This window comes from Triplophysa rosa, linkage group LG11, assembly GCF_024868665.1.
Source record: "Triplophysa rosa linkage group LG11, Trosa_1v2, whole genome shotgun sequence".
NCBI lineage: Eukaryota > Metazoa > Chordata > Actinopteri > Cypriniformes > Nemacheilidae > Triplophysa > Triplophysa rosa.
The window spans coordinates 7071672-7090460 of record NC_079900.1 but is presented as its reverse complement, the minus strand read 5'-3'; the positions used below and the strand labels follow the sequence as shown (position 1 = coordinate 7090460).

Here is an 18789-nt window from a genome sequence, read left to right as displayed (position 1 = left end):
TGTCGATCCGTGTGTTGTCGATGGAGCTTCTACAGGTAGGTCGTTCACCAGCAGCAACAGGTTTCGATGTAGTGTCCTGGTCTTTCCCCGGTCACTGTTCTCAGGATATATGACATACACAGGGTTGTTTGATACTTGTTCCTTCACCACATATACAGCCTTTTCCCAGTAGGACCGTAACTTTCCTGGGCCTCCTCGCTCCCCAAGGTTCCTGACCAGCACTCGGTCTCCTGCCTTCAGCACAACCCCCCTCACTTTCCGATCATACTGCGCTTTCCCTCTCGCACTTGACTGTCGACTGTGGCTCTCCGCGATCTGGTATGCTTCACTCATTCTGTGTGCCCACTGCTTTGCATATCCCTTCGGTGTGATCTCTTCTGTTGGTTCCGCCAGACCGAAGATCAGGTCAACTGGAAGGCTAGGATGTCTTCCGTACAACAGGAAAAAGGGTGAGTATCCTGTCGATTCATGCCGTGTACAATTGTAAGCATGCACAATTTGAGGTAAGTGATCTTTCCACCTCTCCTTTTCCTTGTCCGCCAGTGTTCTTAACATTTGTAGCAGGGTCCGATTGAACCTCTCAACTGGGTTGCCCTGGGGGTGGTATGGTGACGTTCGAGAGTGGCTAATTCGAGCGAACTGTTGAAGAGTGCGGAAGAGTTCATTTTCAAACTCACGGCCCTGGTCATGATGTAATTTTGCAGGGTATCCAAAGCGCGGAATATAATCTTGGAACAGGCGCTCTGCTGCAGTCCGTCCCGACTTGTTCTTGGTTGGGTAGGCTTGGGCGAACCTTGTGAAGTGGTCCATGATCACCAGGATATATTCATACCCTCCGCGGCTTGGTTCCAGGTGTAAGTAGTCAATGCATACTAGTTCCATGGGTGAGTGTGTGGTGATGCTACCCATAGGTGCTCGGACATGTGCTGTGGGTTTCTTCTGCTTGATACACGGACACTTCCTGGTCACATACCCTTCTATCTCAGTCTTCATGTATGGCCAGTAGAATCGATCCCTCGCCAAGCTGAGTACTCTCTCTGTCCCCACGTGTCCCATCCTGTCATGGAGGTGTTCAAGGGCCAGCTTCTTGTATCTGCTTGGGAGAACTAGTTGCTTTCTTTCCATTGTCTTTCGATAGAGAAGTCCCTCCTCCACATGCAGTTTGCTCCACTCATACATGAACTTCTTGCTGGTCCCAGTTAAGCTTCTTCTCATTTCCTCTGTCGGTTTGACACCATCAACTTTCCACAGCCTTACTTGCGAAATCACTGGGTCCTCCTTTTGGGCCGTGACCAACTCTTTCCTTCCAATTGTCGGCAACCCAGTGTGGAATGGCTGTGCTTCATCTTCCACAGTGGACATGTACAAAGCAGCGATCCAGGCCACATCCTTTTCACCGGATACATGACTACCGTCCCATGCTGCTTGAACAATGCTGGTAGGTAACTCTTCTGTGCATTTTAACTCAAAAGCTTCAATGTCCAGGGGAAGACGGGACAGAGTGTCAGCGTCGATGTTAACTCGCCCTGGCCGGTATTTGATGTCGAACCGGAAGTCAGAAAGCTCCCCGACCCAGCGATGGCCCACCGCATTCAGCTTTGCTGTGCTCATCACGTATGTCAGCGGGTTGTTGTCTGTGTACACCGTGAAGTGTTGAGCATAGAAAAGGTAGTCCCGGAATTTTTCACAAACTGCCCACTTCAGGGCCAGGAACTCAAGCTTGCCGCTGTGCAACCGGTAGTTACTCTCAGCCTTTGTCAGTGTCCTGGATCCATACCCAATTACCCTTGGTTTCCCCTCCTGCCGTTGGTAGAGAATCGCCCCCAGGCCCTCTTCGGACGCGTCGGTGTGGAGCGTAAAAGGTAGGGTGAAGTCTGGATATGCCAGCACTGGTGGTTCCTCTAGCATGCAGACTAGTCTCTCCAGGGTCTGTTGATGATCTCTCACCCATCCTACCGGAGTCTTTGAGGGGACTTGTGGCCCCTTAACTTTCCTTCGGCTGTGCAAGTCTTGCTCGGCCCCTGTCTTTGCCTGCAGTAACTCGTATAGGGGTTTTGCAATCCTGGAAAAGTCCTGGATAAATGTCCGGTAATAGCTGAGGAAACCCAGTAACCTTCGTACATCCCCCACCGTCTGTGGAGTCTTGCGTGTGAGAGATCGAACAGCCTCCAGGTCCCTAGGGTCTACCCTCACTCCTTCGGCTGACACCAGGCGCCCCACATACCTGACCTCCCCCCGGAACATCTCACATTTCTCAGGTTTCAGTTTCACGCCGTGACATCGGAGAGCCCTTAACACTCTCCTTAGGCTCTCAACGTGCTCTTCAAATGACTTGGCGTAACACAGGACGTCATCCAGGTAGGGTATGCAACACTCATCCCTTAAGGAGTCAAGCATCCCTTCCATGCTGCGTTGGAAAGCAGCAGGCGCATTTGACAGGCCAAAAGGGATCCGGACCCACTCATACAGCCCCCAAGGTGTAGTGAATGCTGTCATGTGTCTGGAACCCTCGTCGATGAACCCCTGGTGATAGGCCTTACCCTGGTCTAGAATGCTAAACCAGGAATATCCCCCAAGTGTGTCAATTAACTCCTGTATCCTAGGCAGTGGGTGTCGATCTGGGATGGTCTTTTTATTTAAGAGGCGGTAGTCCACGCAGAGCCGGAGTTTGCCGTCTTTTTTTCTAACGCAGACAACTGGAGCGGCATATGGTGACTTGGACTTGACAACCCATCCTTTGGCCAGGAGTTCTTGTATATAGCCTTTTACTTCACTGAACAGCGGTTTCGGCACGGCAGAGTATGCTCGTTGAACTGGAATAGCATCTTGAAGAGTGATTGACATCTGTAGACTGGGGATACATCCGATGTCATCGTCGCCTTTACTGAAGACGCTAGACTCCTCGTATAACATCTTCTGTACGAGTTCACGTTGACTGTCACTTAGATGCCCCAAGTCAACAGGAGGATGCCACAAGCCTGTGTTCATATCTGCCTCTTGTGTCCCTGCAGTCTGGACCATCACCGTTTGCCTTGCTTCACTTGATTGTCCAGGATCCACTATTCTTTCTATCCGCTGCAGTGTCCCGAGAATCGTGCCCTGTGGTAGAGCTACGTCACATCCTGTGCAATTCCCTATTGGTACAGATACACATGAGTCAACTCTATTAGGTATCTCCAGAAGCCCCTCTCCAAGATCCAGACATTTTAGATGGGTGTTATCTTCTTGTGGTTCAAACAAGGCTACAGAGCCCAACTGTGTTAACTTTGGCGTGATCCGACATTGCACCCAGGCAATCTGCCCTGATGGAATGATGACTCCTCTCTGACCGACCTTCAAACGACCACATTCATCTTCTGCAGTCCGTATAACTTCGATTAGGGTTTGGGCCTTCTCGTTTGGGACATCAATAGCTCCAGCTAATAGAGTTGTGAGTGTTTGCATGAGCTGTTCGGGTCGCCCCTGAATCAGTTCCTCAATCACGTTGAAGCCCAGGAGTGGTCTCTCAATTGGCATTTTGCTTACCAGGAACGGTACATTGATGGAAAGGCCCGGATCCTCGTTCCCTATTAAGTTGACTGTAATGACTGTCCATCCGTCAAATGGAATAGGATCTCCATTAACAGTACATACCTCCAGATCATTCCCACATCCCAGTAGGTCTCGTAGTGGTCTCACCTCAATACCAGGTAAGTATTTCTCTTTCCACACACGATCAACTATGCTGACCTGTGCCCCTGTGTCCAGCAGTGCCCACACTGTGAGTCCGTTCAAGTTGCACTGGGTTAATGCTTTGCTTCCTATCAGTTTGATTATGGTGTCCATTTTGGTCTGGTACATCCTATGGTCCATATTCAGGTCTGTCGATTTATCATTTTGTCTCTGGTTGGTACGTCTTTGATCTATGGCTTTTCTTCCTCCAGGTCTGTCCAGCGTTGCGTAGGTGTAATCAGTTTGGGACATTTGCGCTGCGGTCACTGGTTGTCCCTCTACAGTGGCCGGTTCCCGTTTCCCTGCCGCTGAGGTCGTTTCAAACATCCAGCCGCCCGGTGCCCCTCCTCACTGCAAATGAAGCAATGTGGACAGTCCTGTCGCCCTTCTCCTGTACACCTTGGACAGCACCGTGAGCGGCTCACTTGGCGGGAAACTGGTTGACTGCCTAAGCATTGGCACCCTCTCTCCACTTGTGCCGCCATGGAGCGTTGTAGTGCATCAACCATGTTAGTTAGGGCATCGAGTCTCGAGGTCAGTTGCTTGATTGGGTCATTTTGGCTTTTTCTCGCAGCAGCCGCTGTCCTTCCCCCATCGTCGCTGCCAGGTTCACTGTGGACTTGAGCGCTACTTGCTGTGGACTGTTTTGTTCTGGTCGGTGGGCCCAGCCGTCGCAGTCTCTCATTTTCATAGCTTGTGACTTTCATTACATGTCTGAGGATGGCATCATCGGTCACATCACTGTCAGCAAGCAATGGCTTCAATTCGCTACGAATGTCTTTGCATCGGTGACTCAGGCCCTGGTACACTGTGTGTAAAAACACGTCTTGCACAGTGGCTGCACTGTACTTGCGATCTGAATCAGCTTGTCTCGCTGCAAAAAGTATTTTCTGTTTCAACCCCATTACACGGTATAAGAACTGTTGAGGGGTCTCGTGATCACTTTGTTTGGTGCACATCAATTCTTGAAATAGTTCTGTGCTGCTCCGATCTCCCAGATGTGACTGTAGGAACCCCTTTAACTCATTTACCGTCATGTCGTCTTTATTTATCAGCATGTCCTTGAAAATGCCGGGTTTAATGATTCTTAGCACACCTCTGACAATGTCGGTATCGCTGAAGTTCTCTCTGAGGCCAGCGTCCATCTGTCTGCATACATTGTTATACGTGATGTCCGATGAGTGGTCACCAATCTGGCCTCCATGTATCTTGAACTCACGGGGCTGGATACATGGGAGCCCCACCATTGGGAATGTGCTGCCGTGAGCTACCCGCTGAGGTCGTTCAGTCTGGTGCAGGGGTGGTGGTGAAATGGCGTTCCTCTGCTCTGCAATTTGGATCAGGTCAGTGTGTCCGGTAGGTGACCTGTGTTGACGGATTCTCTTGCCAAGTTCTTCATACTCTGCAAGCATTTCTTGAATATCTAAGTTTGTTTCAGATCCAACCCCTGCAGCGCCCCCTAAACTTGTGTTGTGTTGGTGCAATGGTGGTAAGTAGGTGTCGTTAGTGGGTAGTGTGTGTGAAGTATGCATGTTATGAGTGTTTGTGTCAACTTCAGATGTACCTATAGCAGTGCAAATCTGTTTTGCTGATTTTACAGTCTCTTGCAATGACAACAGTCCACTCATACCTTGATCCTCAGTTTCAAGCAAGGATTTACTTGACATGAAGGCATCGATGTACTTGAAACAACCATCACTGTCCTCCAGGTCTAGTTCAGATGAATCTCTACCTTGTACAGGCCCGATGGCCTTGGCAATGTGGAACAAATCATCACCCGGTAGTGTGATCAGATCTTTTCGGATGTCCCACACCAAGCGTTTCCTCGTACGATCCGCCATGATCTCTTGTCTCGTCGTCCGTGGATGTAGCAGCCGCCGGCCTCTAGCCCAACGCCACCTGGTCCAGACGGTTCTGAGATGATTGGATCAGACTCCCTGTGTCACGTGAAGCCGATCCCGGACGAGCCCCCAAGAATCTGTTGCAGGCCCCGCTTTCAGAGACCCCGCAGACAGATTACTGTAACCTGTAAAACAGGAATAGTGTCAGAAGAACGGGAGAGTCGCATCTGCTCTTTCACAGCTCCTCTGCTGATCTCTTTATTTAATGCACAATCAGTACAATTCCAGTACAAACAATTGCTTTTAAAGCATTTCTTTACATTCTTTTGTCTATGTACAGCACTTGAGTGTCACCAACATCAAAATAAATCACATACTGTCACTTTCTTGTTCCCTTTCTTCATATTACCATTTTCGGTTAACAACTTAATACTCAGCAGACATCTTATAAACCGCAATAATGTTATTACCAACCACAAAGTGATTTTATATGAAGTTACTCATCATGTTAACTGTAAACTTGAATATTTCAAACTACTCTTGCTTCTTAAAACCAATGTGAACCGCAATTCACTCTTTTTCTTCCCCTAGAAGTACATTTATAATGGATCACTACAGATTCAGCCTCTCTCCATGCTTTCATCAGTGAGTGGTCACGTGACCATAAAGCGCGCCAAACGCGACCACAGAGTGAGCCTCCCAGAGATACTTAACGCTATTAATTAACACATTAACCTAAACAGTCAAACATTTTGTGACCCAAAAATACGTAATACAACACAACAGTCAGATATAATGATCACTGGAGCATACTTAAATTACTTTTCTTCACATTAGTGTGAACATCACATTACACAGACAACAAATTCTCAAACTGCATCACAATTATCACTTAACATTCACCAAACATTGTAACAATGCAACCGCAGTACTATTGATATAGGTTTCTCTATTAATCTCTGTTTTTACCTGTAAAACAGGAATAGTGTCAGAAGAACGGGAGAGTCGCATCTGCTCTTTCACAGCTCCTCTGCTGATCTGAGGACGCATTCGCAGTTTGTCGTTCTGTCTGCGACTCCCCAGTCAGAATGCCAAAATAAGAGTCCTTTATTTTTCTCTTTTTGTAGCTCAATATGCAATAGTTAGCTTGCACATAAACACTGCATTAAGAAATAATGTGGTGAATGAACTTAAAACAATACAAATAAACCGAAGAAAATAAAGCAAAAACATTACACAGTTGTGTACATACTTTGTGTGTATCACATATGCTTAGAATGCTTGAAACTATAACTAAGAGCAAGTAAATGCCAAATATACTTTTCTTTTAGATACTGTTTATAGATATACTTCTGATTTTCTGTCAGTATAGGTCAACAATACTTTAGTGTAACCTTAAAGCCCCAGTGAAGTCATAATGAACGTTTTTTCCTTTTATTAAAAATAAGTTAGCCTTAAGGACAATAAACTGATATGCTCCTACGCGCTGACAAAATTCCCATTTAGAAGATATAACCGTTCAAAACTGACAGTCTGGCACGTGCGCTCAGACAAATCTATAAATTCCATGACATCACTCTACACTTCAGCCTCTCGTCAAAGTTCTTGTCCAATCAAATCGGCTTTAGGATCAGAAGAGTCCCGCCCCTTCACTATGAGAGCCACGGAAGCGGCACCTCATATCAGCCACTTGTTTGCACATTTATTAAGTCCTACATGGTGATTGACGCATAGTGCAGTATATGGGGGATGATCCAGACAGTGTAAACATTAACATTAAAGTCTTTATTTCACGTTGGTGTCAAGCAAGCGCAGTGGTGTAAAGTATTGGAGTAAATGTAATAAGTTACTGTACTTAAGTATCTTTTCAGCTATTTTGTAGTTGTACTGAGTATTAAAGATATTACCAACTACATTTTTTAGTAAGTATATGTATTCTTTACATTTGTAATGACTAATGCAATTGCACATTACTTTTTGCATGGCACCTAACTTTATCTGCAGCAGTTTATTTCTGCTGCTGAAGAAGCAATATTGCCATTTACAGGGCATTGCCCTTACTTACTGAAACTTGTCAACATGGCTTCTTTATGCGAATGCGGGTTTTATGTGGGAAGAGGACATGACTGCAGCCGGCAATAAGGCCAAAACCAGCATGTCCAGTGAAAAAGGCTTTGACTTTTGTAATTTTACCCAAACATTATTTTATTTATCCGTTTTTCTGAAGAGAGCTTTTTGAAGGAAAGGATATTGGTTTTCTTATGAGCACAGGACATCGACCTGTTCATCTCAGATGAGAATGCTCACTGCCCATTGCACTTCTTCTCGACCTGATTTTGCCAAGTGGTTGATGTCCTCAGGACAACATATTTTGTTGACCTAAGGACAACATTTTTATAAATAAAACCTAAACCCATCCCAAACCCCAACCCTAACCATAACTTACCCCTAAAATCAGAGGGAAATGATAAGTGAGAAACAATGGTCTAGAAGCACCTAATGCTGATTGGAAGATTAAACTTAAAATAAACTGTAAACTTATTTCTGAAATCTGATTGGTTGATTTAAATGTTGTCCCAGGGTCAACATGATATTGCCCTAAGGATATCAACCACTTGGCAAAAACAGGAGAGCCTGCACTTCTCGAGGCAGAACGACGCCCTAGCCCAGAGCTGACCATCTCGCCGCCTTCTTGCTTTTCCCCATGTAGCCCTGCTGCCTCAGGTCATCAGCAGGATTTGGAAGGACAAATGCGCAGTACTATTGGTCGCCCCTCGCTGGCCGAACCAGCCGTGGTTCCCAGAGTTGACCCGGATGCTGTCGGCAGCACCGTGGCGGATTCCGCTGAGGAGAGACCTGCTCTCCCAAATGGGGGGAACAATCTGGCATCCCCTGCCCGAGCTGTGGGACCTGCATGTATGGCCTCTCGACGGGCGCCTGCCTCCCTCCCGAGAGGAGTTTTAACAAGTACCTAGTACCTGTACCTACACACTAAATAATGTTGGGTTAAAAATAACCCAACAAGTAACCCAACTATGGATTGGTATAGCACCTTCCCAACTGTGGGTTATTTTAACCCAATGAAAAGGGTTAAAAGGCAGTTGGGTTAAAAGTAACCCAACTATGGGTTGGTGTAGCACCTTCCCAACTGTGGGTTATTTTAACCCAATAAATTGGGTAATGTTTTCTACTCAGTCAGTTGAGTTAAAATTACCCAACAGTTTTTTATTCATGTCATTGTCTTTATAAACAAAAACTAATTGTATTCAAATTCAGATAATTTATTTCAAGTACAATAAGTATGTTTAAAAGTACAATAAATGTTTTAAAAAGTGTATTTTAATGACAAATATTAACTAACTGTAACTAATAATACAACATGAATTCAATAAAGTTTCTGACTACATATCCTTGAAAAATATTTATTTAAATAGTAATGTTACACAAAAATGTAACACAAGAAAACAACAGCTGAATCCATCCATGGAGATGTGTTATACGACCCCATTTAACTTCAAGTATTGAACAATGTCCACTTCACGTGACGGGTTGCGAACTCGGGTCTCCCTGTGACGCATACACCGTACTAACCACCGGCAATTTTGGATCAGGCCTGTTAAACAAAAAGAAAGACATACAACACAATTTAAACACTTTTAAAGATAAATCTAACTACATATGATAGCACGATTGGTTTCAACGACTTCGGGCAGCTTTTTATAACGTGTCACGCTTGCGTCAAGTTTTTGACTTACAAATAATGTTAATAAATAAACAGTAAAAATAACTCAGATGTAGGTCACATTTCAGATGAAATCGTTGAATTTCGAACATGGAAACATTTCCTATGTTCGAAATTCGAGTCATATAACTGTTTAGACTATTACAGATGAGCAAACCAAAAGCTGACGAAGCTCGCATTACTTTTAATACAAAATGCAATTCAAATTATCCAATTTTGCATTTTCATGCACAACGATAGATTATAGGTAAAAATATTGATACAAACCTCGTTTTTCTCCTGATAAATCCAACAATTTGTCGTCGTTGAAAGCTGCTCCTTCCTGAGACAATTTAAATCTCCCGCGTCAGGTGTGCGTCAACTGTCAGTGAAAATGACCCAGCCTATAACCCAGCGAACTGGGTTACACAAAAACTACCCAACGCTGAAAAAATAACCCAATAAAATTACCCACTCAGCTCAACCCAGCAGTTGGGTTAAAAAATAACCCAACGTTTTTTACTGTGTAGTTTTGGCATTTCGTTATATGCTTCGTGACAGTAAAATAGAGATTGAGACCCTTAACACAATGTTAAATGCTACATTAGCCTACCCTTGTGCGCCGTCGAGCAAACCAAATGATCGTTGTATGCTCTTTGCTATAAGATTTCCCAAACTCTCTGGTATTTTAGTTGTATTTTGTTTTGCTTCCATCCGCCATTGATATGATCCATTACTCCTGTGTTGTGCGTGTGTTTATGTCGCATTCACAATGATGCTACGGCAGTAGAGGCAGCGCAACCATGACGATAAGTTTATCATCCCCACCCACTTTGAAGCGGTACTAAACTGCTGTGGAAAAGCAAAGTCAGCCGAAGTGAAATGAGCTGTACCGAGCCGAGTCGTACTAAGCCTGATGGTACCATGCAGTGGAAAAGCGCTATAAGGTTACTCGCGTAACCCCGGTTCCCTGAGATAACGGGAATGAGGATTGCATAGCATGCTGTGCTACAGGGCCATGCAGCGAGTCTTTACATCGCACTTCAGTCAAATATGGTACTGAATGGCGTTCGGCCCGGACTTTAGGCGAGCGGTGCCGCCCAAAATGGCGCGCCCAAACGCTATTGTTCTGTGATTTTCACAGACGTTAACCAATAGGCTTCAGTATCAGATAAAACAAGATTTTCCCATAGCGCCCTGCCAAACGCAATGCTTGTTCCCGTTATCTCAGGGAACCGGGGTTACGCGAGTAACCTTATCGTTTTTCACTGACATGTATCTTAAGTTTTGAGAACAAGTGCTGCTTTGAGCATACATTCCCCATGAATAAAATACTCAAGTACTGTTAAAATCAGATACTCTAAGACTTTTACTCAAGTTGTTTTGGAATTTGTGACTTGTAACTTGTAATGGAGTACTTTTCACTGCAAGGTATCTGTACTTTTATTCAAGTATGGTTTTCAGGTACTCTTTACACCCTCTGCGTGAACAGTTGCACGTGAGTGTCCTCCGGTTCAGAGATACGAAAGCACATAGCTGATCATTTCCGTTGATCATACGCACAAATCCGCTGAGAAAAAAACGTATCTGACTCGTTTCAAGTCTACACAGAATATTGAATGTTAAGCCTCTATGGAAGAGATCGGACAGCGCAGCAGTCACTCACCAACGTAAATAACAAGCTTCAAATGACACATCACTGGTATCACGGATCTTCCTATTCTTCTCAATAGACCTTTACACCACTGTGGCTATCACGCTGTTAAATACAGGTTTGCCAGGCTGACTGTGTGCCTTAAATGAAACGATATTGGTTGTTTTAAAAGGGAGCGGGGTCTCTGCATTTTTTAGTTGAAATTATGTCAACACGTCAAATAATGCTGCGCATTCCAAGGCATTGCAGTGGGGCTTTAAGTATATTTCTAAGTACATATAAAACGTTCAAATGTTTAGCTTAAAGTACACTAATGCACTTCTTTTTTTGTAAGAGATTAGAGGTTATTTAGAACGTTTAACAAAAAATCATGAAAAATATCTAAATTATATTTCTGCAGGTGTCCCTGATCAGCCTGACAGCAAATATTTTAGGCTACTCTGAACTGGGGGCCATTAAATCTCTCCGAACTTTGAGAGCTCTGAGACCTCTTAGAGCTCTGTCCAGATTTGAAGGAATGAGGGTATGTCTGCGTACTTTGAGTTTTCTGCTTTCATTCATATTATTACCACGGCTTGTCATTCAAAGATCATATTGTTCCCTTTGCTTTTTGTTCATTCTTTCCCTACTATTACCTATAAGTTTAAAATCCAGATGTTGGCTGTTTAACACAGAAGATTGAAGGTTTTAGGTTAGACTTCAGACACTTATGTTGTCAATACACACAGGTGGTGGTGAACGCCCTGATAGGAGCCATCCCCTCCATCTTTAACGTTCTCCTGGTGTGTCTCATCTTTTGGCTCATCTTCAGCATCATGGGGGTGAACCTTTTCGCTGGAAAGTTTTACTACTGCTTCAACACAACATCAGAACAAAAATTCCTTCCCTCTGAGGTCAACAATAAGACTGAGTGCTTGGAGCTCGCCGAGGCCGGCCATGATGTGCGATGGATGAATCTGAAGGTCACCTATGATAACGTTGGCATGGGCTACCTCTCCTTACTGCAAGTGGTGAGCAATGTCTGCACACGATATGCTTTTCTGCAGTCTTATAGGTCACAAAAAAATGCAAAAAATAAAACAACTTAACTGGCTTCCAGGCAACATTTAAAGGGTGGATGGACATCATGTATGCTGCGGTGGATTCCCGTGAGGTAATGCATGGTATTAAAATGGCATCACGTGACTTTAGACTTCACACAGATTTGTGTACTCCAATGTCAGTTTCCTTTTTATTCTCCTTAGATCGAAACGCAGCCGGAGTATGAGTCCAATCTCTACATGTACCTTTACTTTGTTATTTTCATCATCTTTGGCTCCTTCTTCACGCTTAACCTTTTCATTGGTGTCATCATTGATAATTTCAACCAGCAGAAGGCAAAGATAAGTATTTGCAATGGTTCCTTATCATCTTGAATGCTTGAAAAGTTTGCATTAGAATAACTATGGCTGTCTCTTCACTTTGGGGGTAAAGATATCTTCATGACAGAGGAACAGAAAAAGTACTACAACGCCATGAAGAAACTTGGCTCCAAGAAGCCGCAGAAACCCATACCGAGACCTGCGGTAAGACAAAATCTTTCTCATCAATGAATCTTTGGAATGAAACTTGGTCTTCAATCAAATTCTTATTGAATTTTCTCTCTCGAATATGCTTCATTGACATGTCTGATGTTGGCAGAACTGCTGTCAAGGCTTGGTATTCGACTTTGTCACCAAGCAGTTCTTTGACATCTTCATTATGGTCCTGATCTGCCTGAACATGGTCACCATGATGGTGGAGACGGATGACCAGAGTGAAGAGAAGGAATTTTTTTTGTACTATATTAATCTGTTCTTCATTGTGATCTTCACTGGGGAGTGCATTCTCAAACTCATCGCCCTGCGCTATCACTACTTCTCTGTCGGCTGGAACATCTTTGATTTCGTGGTGGTCATTCTTTCAATCGTAGGTAAGGAGTCTTCTTGCTTATTCATGTTAATCATATAATCTTCACAAAAAGTCTTATCTTGTACATTTTTTTGTCTTGCAGGTCTTTTACTGGCAGATCTTATCGAGAAGTACTTCGTTTCGCCCACCCTTTTCCGTGTCATCAGACTGGCCAGAATCGGTCGCGTCCTGCGGCTCATTCGAGGTGCCAAAGGCATCAGGACGTTACTGTTTGCGTTGATGATGTCACTTCCTGCCCTCTTCAACATCGGCCTCCTACTTTTCCTAATCATGTTTATTTTCTCCATCTTCGGCATGTCTAACTTTGCGTACGTCAAGAAAGAAGGCGGCATTGATGACATGTTCAACTTCGAGACCTTTGGGAACAGCATCATATGCTTGTTCATGATCACAACGTCCGCCGGCTGGGACGGACTGTTGTCGCCAATTCTCAACAGTGCCTCACCAGACTGCGACCCAGATGTGGAGAACCCAGGCTCATTCGTCAAAGGCAACTGCGGGAGCCCGGCTGTAGGAATCGTCTTCTTCTGCAGCTACATTGTCATGTCTTTCCTCGTTGTGGTTAATATGTACATCGCCATTATTCTCGAAAACTTCAACGTGGCGACGGAGGAGAGCAGCGACCCCTTGAGCGAAGACGACTTTGAGTTGTTCTACGAAACCTGGGAGAAGTTTGATCCCACCGCATCTCAGTTCATCGGTTACAGCGTGCTGTCGGATTTCTGCGACACATTGAAAGAGCCGCTGAGAATCGCTAAACCCAACATGATCAAGTTAATCAAGATGGACCTTCCCATGGTCCATGGAGACAAGATCCATTGTCTGGACCTTCTGCTAGCTCTTACAACAGAGGTGCTGGGAGATTCCGGCCAGATGGATGAGATGAAGTCAACTATGGAGGAGAAGTTTATGGCGAACAACCCGTCGAAAGCTTCGAACGAGCCCATCACCAGCACTCTTAAACGGAAGCATGAAGAGGTGGCTGCCTCCACAATTCAAAAAGCTTACCGTGCGCACGTACTCAAACGCTCCCTCAAACACGCCTCGTATATGTACAGAGAGAAAACAAACGCGAAGAGAAAAGATGAGGAATCTCCAGAGAAAGTAGGGATGGTAGCTGAGAAAATGAGCCAGTGTTATGGAGATCAAGCCTTTGAGGACGACCAAGCTCTCGGCTTCTCTTTTCCCCAGCAAGGAAAAAAGCAGCAGAAAGCAAAGTGTCCTCCGGTGAGGGTTCAGAGTGATGTGATCTTACATTCTGCCCCCTTTTCCATCCGTGACTCCGTTGTAGAGAACTTGAGAGAGTCCATTGTGTAGAAGCATCCACCCTCAATATACACAAAACCAGGAATGCACAACAATACTGAGACCCTTCAGGAGACTGTTTGTTCATCTTCAGAGTTGAACTATGGCACATGTGTTAAAAAAAATTAAGAGCGGTTACCTGACTGGGATGTCAAATGGTAAAGAATTTTGATCAGTATAATTGATGCAATCCTTGCGGATCAGACAATCACTGACTGTTTGACGAACGGCACTGGAAAGGTTTGGGCTGTAAACTTGACCTCCTAGTGCATATATCAAAGCAGCCAAAAATGTTTTTGATGCACAGACCCTTAGAGAACGCTAGAGAAATTCAGAAGGGTTTTTTTATGTTTTTTTCAGGATTTAAAGCTATAGATTGTAAGCACAACAACATTGCTTACTAACCATTCAACTCATACGCTCTTAAAAATAAAGGTTCTTAAAACTAACTGTACAGTTCCATGAAAAACAACAGAACCTTTACATTGCTGAAAGACTCATGGTAGTGACAAAAAACCTATAAAGCTTAAGCAAGAAATGGTTCTTTGGCTAAAAGGGAAAGGCTGCACAGAACCGTTCACAGAAACATTATTTTTAAGAGTGTTGTATACTTCAATCCCCTTTATGGAGGTATGTTACAGATAACTTATCTAACTTTATTTCATTTCAGTTATTTTGTCATTTAACTATTAGAGATTTTTGTTACTAAAACATTTTTCACTGTTCAATGTAGCTGTAGGTTAAAAATTTGCACTAACAGTAAAAATATAATTTAACAATGAAAAAAATATATTTAAAAGCATTAGTCTTACTAGTTCACTGTTAAACCATGTATTATTACTTTGCCTTGCTGCCTTATTCAGATCTTACTATAGCAAATATTTCAGTGGTCTTTTAATACAATAGTACTCTGGTAGTATTGTAATCACTGCCTAATACAAGCATTAAACGATTATCTTAAAAACATCTTGCTGCTGTTAAGGATGAGCTCAGAACATATCATTAAAAATACAATATGCAATTTAGTGCTTCACTGCCCAACTAAACATTCTGTCATGTAAATATGGATCCTGTAATATTTGCCTTTGAGGTTTTTTTTGCCTTATGAGCCTTTCTTTAAATGCAAATTTGCTCGTTCCAAGTATAAAGTCTGTGAAATCCTAGGTTTATTGAATAACATTTTTTTGGATACGCCAATACCCTCATACTGTGGAGACACTGTCTGTGATGTTCTTTAATATAGACATTTATTTCTTGCTTTATTTATTTCTGAACCTTTTTTAAATGTAACATTTTGTACTTTTTTTTAGATTTATTTCATTTAATGGAGCGCTAATGTTTAGAAGCTGATGTTTATTAACCCCCTTTTAAGGTTTTTAGTTTCTTGAGCTTCAACCCTTCACTTTTATTTATGGGATTCTTAACTTATATTTTTTCTAATGCAAACCAAAGGTTAGTAAAGATATTTATTTTTGCTTTAATAAGCCATATTTTGAGGTTTCCAAGTCATGTGGATTTTTATTTAGGTCTTAAGACATAAAATCTAAATTAGCACTTTGATGAAATGATAGCTGTCCATCACTTCAAGATAAATTAGTAGTTGTTTACAGCATTAGTTAACATATAATAATTAATAGATGATATGTGACAAATTAGAATATCAATGAAATCCAGTTCTGAATGTCATTTTATACAACAATGGAAAAAGTCTGTTTTCTACTTACCATACTTACCATAAAGCGAATTGTGTAATGTCGACATGAATGCAATATAAATACAAGAAGAATGATTTAAGCTGGACTTTACTGTTCTGCTAGCCAATGACAACATCTGTTACTTCTTCACATCTGCTGAATGCATGTTGTTGATGTCACATTTTGCAGTTGTACATTTTACTGTATACTCTTTCTCTGTTTACATTATTGGAATAAACATTTTGTTGACTCTTTGCTTGTTTATTAAATTGAGGGATTATAAAATTGAAGTAGCAAAACTTAAGGTTAAGGAATATACATTTTAAAGGAACAATCAAAAAACGTCTTGTATTAGAGTTGATATGGCAAACATACGCCATCTAGTGCTCAAACAATAAGACCCCTTAAACGGAAAGTTCACCCAAAAATGAAAATTCTGTCATCATTTACTTACCCACCTTATTTCAAACCTGCATGACTTTCTTTCTTTAGCAGAACACAAAAGAAGAAAAACCGTTGGTCCCCATTGACTTGCATTGGTTTTGTGTCCATACAACAGAAGTCAATTGGGGACCAACAGTTTTTGGCTACCGACATTCTTCAAAATATCTTCTTTTGTGTTCTTTGGGAGAAAGAAAGTCATACATGTTTGACATGATAAGAGGGTGAGTAAATGATGACAGAATCTTCAGTTTTGGATGAACTTTCCCTTTAAGAAAAACAAAAAGATTCAGATTAGGACAAAGATAAGTCATTTGGATACTCTAATTCGAATGTATTTAAAAGTACAACAGTAGGATATGCCATAAAGAGCTGACTAAATAAATAAGTAAATGCAAACTACAGTACTGTAGAGATAACTTAACACTATAAGTAAAACCGAATCATGACTGCCTGTCCCCCATTGGCCATTCATGATCTATCAGTAAGTATGCATGTGTGACTCTACCAAACTGACTCGTGCCACCCAGATGGGCATAGCAGGAAAACCACTGCGGCATCCACTAGATCACAGCTGCTCGAGTTCTGTGCATACAAATGAGGTCAGAGGTCAGCTGTGAAGTGTGATCTAAGGACTGAAGGTCACTGCATCTCTTTCACACTGAAAGAAGAGTGGTGTTAGTATGCTCATTCCATCTCACTGCAGTTTGAGTGGCACAGACTCTTAATGATATAGTAAATATCATCTTGCATAACTGAAACTTAAAACAATTTCTATATGTTTTGAAAGAGGGACAGTTCAGCCAAGAATGAAATTTCTTTCATTATTTACTCAGCATCATGTCATTCCAGACCTGTATGACTTTGTTTCTTCTGCAGAACACAAAGGAAGATATTTTGAAGAATGTTGGTAACCAAACAACATTGGCCCCTCTTTGACTTCCATTGTATAGACACAAACCACAGAGACATTTCTCAAAATATCTTCTTTCTTGTTTTGAACAAGAAAGAGTAATACACAGCTTTTGAACAACATGGGGGTGAATAAATGATGACAGAATTCGTTTTTACTTTTGGGTGAACTCTTTAAAATGTCTTGAGCATGTAACCTTTTCGTTAACATGCTCCTGAATGTTTCCCTCAGCATTGTCAGTCTATGTGACCCGAGCAACCTTTGTTTGCTCCGTTAACAGGCTGGATGGGAATGCGAGGGTCCCGTCCAGGGATTCAGCCTTTCCGTAAGCAAAGGACGCACTGGAGAAGCCTGCCCCGTCAACAAGCGGTGCATCCAAAGCCAAGAACCCACAGCTGGCCCTGAAGTTGCAACATGAGCTGACTGGAGGGCTGTGATGGGCAGCCTGTGGAACTGGAGAGTGGGCGGGATGGAGGCAACGCATTCCAAGGTTGATGTGTAACATTGCCCCTTTTGAAACAAGAGTTGACAAGAAGTGGGAACAAGGTGGAGTCTGCACTGAAGTAGCAGTGTCCCAAACCTTGCTGATCTCAGTACAGCTTGTCCTATCCAACCCCCTAAACCGTTTTAGGACACAGAAAAGTAGGTCTCCCCTTCCTGAAGAAATGCGATGGGTGCAAATGTGGATGGGATCAAGGATGTCAGAAGTTCAAGAGCAGTTTACAATGACAGGGTCAATGGGGTTCAAAGGTCTGCAGGCTTTCTGAACATGTGGCGGGTGAAGTCAGGAGCAGGTGCCTCTGCTTTTCCTAAATATTGTTTTAATATCAGAACTTCATATATTTCAATTAAAGTCAAGAGTTGCAAGAAAACCTCAAATAAGTACTATGTACTTACTGTAAATGCTTTATGCATGTTTATGCGTTATGTTTGCTTGTACACATAACACAATGTCAGCGCCCGTCTTATGAACCCAAAGGTGAGAGTTAAAAACAGAGTGAAATACAGAGCAACGAGAGAATGATACTCTAGATCCTCCGAGCTGACAGTGAAAAGCGGAAGCGAGTTGGAAGACAGCGTTCTCTATATAGAGGCTGTCATTTTAATGTCCTCCTCGACACGTAAAACTGTCTGCTTGGTTCAAGGATCATAGTAATGTAAGTGACCTACACCTTAACTTAAGATGGAGCTGTCCCTGTTTACTACATTAGAATCAGAGTTAAAGCTTAAGCTATGATCAACATTTCAAGGGGCCCCAAACAAAGTTGTGGGAATGATATTGAATTAGTTTATATTTTAATGTTGCAAACATGAAGTCTTCATACTCAGCTTTCAAACCATTTTATTTTGTTTTATTTATTTTATTTTATTATTAATTAATTTTATTATTATTTTATTAATTATTATTTTAATTATTTTACTTTTTAATTTAATTTATTTTTTAGGGCTACTGTCCTGCAAATTGAGCTCAGGTGTGTTCAGGACAGTGGCCCTCCAGGAGCCGGATTGGCAGAGTAGTGATTTGGAGTAGACTAAACCAACCAACAATACAATGTAGC

At 42.6% G+C, this 18789-nt stretch overlaps 1 protein-coding gene across 2 annotated transcripts in view; it reads left to right on the top strand.

The window, feature by feature from the left end:
• scn4ab (sodium channel, voltage-gated, type IV, alpha, b) overlaps positions 1-17621 on the top strand; it is a 56818-nt gene extending 39197 nt beyond the window's left edge. For both annotated transcript variants that reach the window (XM_057345567.1, XM_057345566.1), the window contains exons 20-26: positions 11328-11450; positions 11656-11937; positions 12027-12080; positions 12172-12309; positions 12388-12492; positions 12608-12878; positions 12960-17621. In XM_057345567.1, the coding sequence (XP_057201550.1) occupies positions 11328-11450; positions 11656-11937; positions 12027-12080; positions 12172-12309; positions 12388-12492; positions 12608-12878; positions 12960-14194 (2208 nt within the window). In that variant the 3' untranslated portion in view covers positions 14195-17621. The remainder of the gene's footprint in view (positions 1-11327; positions 11451-11655; positions 11938-12026; positions 12081-12171; positions 12310-12387; positions 12493-12607; positions 12879-12959) is intronic.
• Positions 17622-18789: the final 1168 nt, after the last annotated feature.